At 36.9% G+C, this 5,000-nt stretch overlaps 1 protein-coding gene across 1 annotated transcript in view; it reads right to left on the bottom strand.

Annotated features, from left to right (window-relative positions):
• The window catches only part of LOC106877400 (delta-like protein C), a 4,532-nt gene extending 503 nt beyond the window's left edge, over positions 1–4,029 (bottom strand). The window contains exons 1-2 of the mRNA XM_014926293.1: positions 3,914–4,029; positions 1,208–1,459 (exon numbers count right to left, since the gene is read on the bottom strand). Coding sequence (XP_014781779.1) covers positions 1,208–1,424 — 217 coding nt within the window. The 5' untranslated portion in view covers positions 1,425–1,459; positions 3,914–4,029. The remainder of the gene's footprint in view (positions 1–1,207; positions 1,460–3,913) is intronic.
• Positions 4,030–5,000: the final 971 nt, after the last annotated feature.

Genomic DNA, 5,000 nt, shown 5'->3' with positions numbered 1-5,000 from the left:
TGCGGTGGTGGTGGTGGTCGTCGTCGTCGTCGTGATGATGGTTGTAGTGGGTCTTCTGAAGGTGGGTGTGGATTATAGTAATCGAAGAAATGGTGATGGTGATCGTGGGGATTTCAGTGGTGGTTGTGAAGGTGATAGTGATTAGTGATATTATTTTGATTTTCCTTTTTCTATTTCATCTAGCTGACCTATGACGAAAGACATTCCACCCAGCCCAGTCAATCACGTCAGAAGATCAGAGTTGGTTGAGAAAATATGCAATTTTCTGGATGAAGACCGTCATGTTTGTATAAAAACAATGAGCGTACAGTTTGGAGTTGGTGTCGCAAATGTGCACAAAATTATTTTTTAAGATATGAACATGCACAAAATTTATGCAAAGTTTCTTCCTAGGTTACGTAGTTATGAATGGAAGGAAGATGACGTTGGTGACAGCAGGAAGATGATCGACGTCATTCCCGCCAGTTTAAGTGTACTTGAGTCTCTAGTGACCTGTAACGAAAGCTGGATCTACTGTTATGATTTACAAGCCAAGGGACGGAGTGTCCAACGGAACCAACAAGATCAGACAAAGCTAATCTATTGGAATCTCCTGATGGTCCTCTTTTCCGATAACAAGTGCATCATCAACATCTACTGGGATTCCTCTGTACAGATAGCCAACAAAAAGGAAGTTTTTAGGGAATTCTAGAAGAGAATTCGTCGCAACAAGCCATAGCACTTGCACCTGGAAATTTACCAGTATATAATTCCATTCTGATAACCAACTAATTGACAGCGATGGACAGCAACACTTTCCCAGCCCTCCCTACAGTCTAGATCTTCCTCCCTAACTTTTGGTTCTTCCACACTGCAGGAGAACCTCAAAGGCAGTCGTTTTGAAGAAACCGAGAAGATGAAGGAAGTTGTGACGAGGGTCTTGGATACCTTCAGTTGAAGGATTTCCGTGTGGCCTTTCATGAAGTGACTGGAGTGCTACAACAAGTGCACTGAAGTGAGAGGATCCTACTTTAAATGAGACTAGGGTTCTGTACTTTCAATTTAATGTCTCTCCTGGAAAACTCTCAAAACCTCTGTAATGCATCTATCATTCTTTCTACTAGCTAACCACAATCCTAAAATATTGGTTGCAACAATAATCTTTAGAGAACCAAAAGATAACATGTTAGAATAAAACAAACAATCAACGAGTATATGTAAAACTTACTTTGACAACTTCCAGATTCAGTCTTGAAATAACCATCTTTGCAGACACATGTATAATTTTGCTCCCCGTTAACACATTCCGAAGTTTTGTTGTCACAGCTGCCAATATTTTCAGCACAAAAATCTCTTCTGGTGTCACATTTAACGCCTGTATAACCGACTTTGCATATACACCCCTTCACTGGATCACAACTTCCTTTGACACAATCGCAAGTCATGTTGCAGTTGTAACCATAGGTATATATATCGCAGGCTATAAGTAAGACAAACATATTATTAGATACAGTGACTGAGATTAACTATTATATTTTTCGAAATAATTATTAATAAAAGAATAGAGTGAATAATTACATTGGTTAACAAAGAATTTGTCCCAAGAAAAAGTATACCTGTATCTTATATGTTTTTGCATGCAGAATTCAAAAATAATGTCGAATTATCTATATCACCAATAGTTTCTCTGTTCCACGATATCCTTCTCAGTTCCTGTTACGTGGGCTAAATTTCAGTTAAGCTGTTGAAATGTGAAGCTAACGGTCTTAAGAAATATTCCTTATTTAAATGTTTATGAATAGAATAAACCTAATGAAATCATAAATCTAGCTATCTGAGTCGATGAGTCACCGCTGCTTTTTCAGTACAGTGCGTGAAGTGTAGGCATGCGGTTGTGTACTATGTTCGCATATTCCATTCACCTTCATAATGCCAAGAATCTGTATAAACATCGCAAAATACTTTTGCTGTATTTGCGGTAACTTGACATCCAAGTCACAAAGACGGCATTTCACACCATTGATCAAAAAGTACTACGAGCATTATTTTGACTGCAAAATGGATGACCAGGATAAAGGCTGAGCTCCTCATGTGTGTTGTGTAACCTGTGTCAGGCTTCTCACAGCACGGGCCAAAGGTTCACGCCATATGCCTTTTGCCATCCCCATGATTTGGAGATCACACTTCAGATTACTATTTCTACATCACGAATATACAAGGTATATCATCAAAATCCGAGCATACTGTAAAATATCCTAATTTACAATCTACTATGACACCGGTATTTCAGTCAACACTTATCTGTACCTGTACCCTCCAAAATAAATTACACTTAGTGCCGACGAGTCAAGTGATGAAGTTGTGAAGGAAACAGAAGACATGGACTTTGAGCCTACCTGTTCCTCAAGTGAATCACATTTGTTCACTTTAGTCAGGAAGATCTGAATGATCTTGTGCAGGATTTAAACTGGTCGAAAAAGAAGGCTGAACTTCTTGGTTTCAGGTTAAAGGGCTGGAAGCACCTCCAGAAAGAGACCAAAGTTAGTTTTCATCGTTCTCGACATTGTGATTTTGCAAATTGTTTTTCACTTGAGGATGGTGTGGTGTTTTGTTATGATATATATTCTGTTATGGAGGAATTTAACCACAAATATAGCACGAATGAGTGAGTGACGTTTGTCTATTCATTCCTCAAAACTAAGCTTAAAAGTAGTTTTACTCCACAATGGAAATAAGTTTCCTTCTGTTCCTCTGGCCCATGTAGCTAACATGAAGGAAACATATGAGAGTATGAAGCTTCTGTTGCAAAAAATTAAGTATGATGAAAATAATGTCTGTGGTGACCTAATGGTTGTAGCACTTTTCCTTTTCTTGCTTTCTCTGTGAATGGGACAGTCGGGATACGAAAAATCAGTGTGAAAAGAATGTGTAGCCAAAACGATCTCTGACTCTTGGACAGAAGAATGTCATCAATCCTCTCCTTATTGATTCTGAGAAAATTTATCTTCCTCCTTTGCATATTAAGCTAGGGCTGATGAAGAATTTCGTCAAAGGTATGGATAGAGCTGGCAAAGGATTTACGTATTTGAAAACTAAATTTCCAAGACTAAGTGATTCAAAAATCAAGGAAGGTATTTTTGTTGGGCCACAAATTAAGGAGCTAATGAGGGATTAAAAGTTTGATGAAGACCTCAAAGTTGTTGAAAAAGCTGCGTGGCTGTCATTTCAGAAAGTTTGCAGAGAGTTTTAGGGGAATAACAAAGCAGAGAACTTTTCTGACATTGTGAAAGAACTACAGACATCATACAAGGCCTTGGTATGCAATATGAGCCTAAACATCCACTTCTTGAACTCTCACTTGGAATTTTTCACTGCAAATCTTGGGGCTGTCACTGACGAGCACAGCGAGAGGTTTCACCAGGACATTTTGAGCATGGAAATCCAGTACCAAGGAAAGTGGAGCTCTTCCATGCTGGTTGATTATTGTTGCTCACTAAAAAGGGACGTGCCAGAAACTAAGTACAGTCGAAAATCTCACGCCTCTACGTTTTAAAGGTCAGTTTCCTTGTAACAGTCTGATTTTTGAATTCATGAAATACAGTTGTTTGACAATTTACATATGTAATCACAAAAAACTATGACTTATAAGAACAAATCTGAAAGCACACTTGACTACGTTTGTTTGTGGGACAGAATTTTTCATTAATTCTGTTGACCAATTATAATTGTCAGCCTTATTTCTGCATTAATATAGTACATTTATTGCATAATTTCATTTCTCTATCACATAAAAACCATGCCTGATAGGAAAATTCTAAAAAAGCGTTGGAAATCTGCATTAAAAGTTCACTTTCTTTAGTTTATGGGACAGCAAAATATTCAAATTTTCTTGACCAGTGTTTATTAAACAAAAGTACTTATAAAATCAACTTACGGTTACATGTAATTTTATCATTTGCTAGTTTATATCCGATTTCACATACACATTGAAAGGAATCGGTAACGTCCTGGCAGGTGCCATTTGTACAAGGATTTGGTGAACATCTATCGATGGCTGAAAGAAAAAATTATTTCATAAGTAAATATTAAAATCGAATTAATAATAAAGGCTAGAAACAGAAGCCCACTAGCAGTTTCTTTTTAATATGTAGGATTGGTGCGTCTATATAGTAAGTGATAAAGAAGCAGAAGAAAAGAAAGTTACTTGCAAAAGAAAACTGGAAAATGCAAACCAACCAAAACAAGTAGAACTACGCCCCCCCCCCCAAAAAAAAACAGCAGAAAGAGTCCAACCAAAGATAACATGGAAAGAAGTAGCAGGCAGGGGGATTGTGGCACTACATACTAAAAATGATGTGTTGGCTCGAACATGAGCAGAAAATATAACCCTGGCATACGGGATCTGCTTAGTCACTTTCAGCTAGCAGATCCATTTAGGTTGGAACACCCGAACACTCCACAGTGGACGTGGTCAAATAGTGACGAGTCTTCCAGAAATATCTAGATAGCATTTTAATTATAGAAACAGATAAGTCCATAACCGAGTGTCCACAGTTTTTTCTAGTCAGCTACAGTGACCACAAGATGGTTACCTGTAAACTGACAGTAGATAAGGTGCATAGTCAGGGATCTGGCTACTGGAAACTCAATACGTCCCTTTTGGCTATTGAAGAGTACAGAAAGCGGATCGAGATGTAAATACATAGGGCATTGACAGGTACCATCATTAATAACATTTTACTACATATACTATATATTCCATATTCTATATCCCACATTAATGTTATAAGAATATAAATAAAACATAAAAAACAGAGTTGCAATTCTTTTGAATAATATATTCCTCTATCTTTATCTTGAGGTATTTACTTTGCACTATATTATACTTATTTATTGTGCTTTTACTTATTAATTTTTCTATGCGTGGCAGTGGATTTTCATCGATGAGTTTATATTTATGTATGTATGTATGTATATATATATATATATATATATATATATATATATATATATATATATAT

Source organism: Octopus bimaculoides, chromosome 6 (genome assembly GCF_001194135.2).
Source record: "Octopus bimaculoides isolate UCB-OBI-ISO-001 chromosome 6, ASM119413v2, whole genome shotgun sequence".
Taxonomy (NCBI): domain Eukaryota; kingdom Metazoa; phylum Mollusca; class Cephalopoda; order Octopoda; family Octopodidae; genus Octopus; species Octopus bimaculoides.
This window is presented reverse-complemented; position numbering and strand designations above follow the sequence as displayed.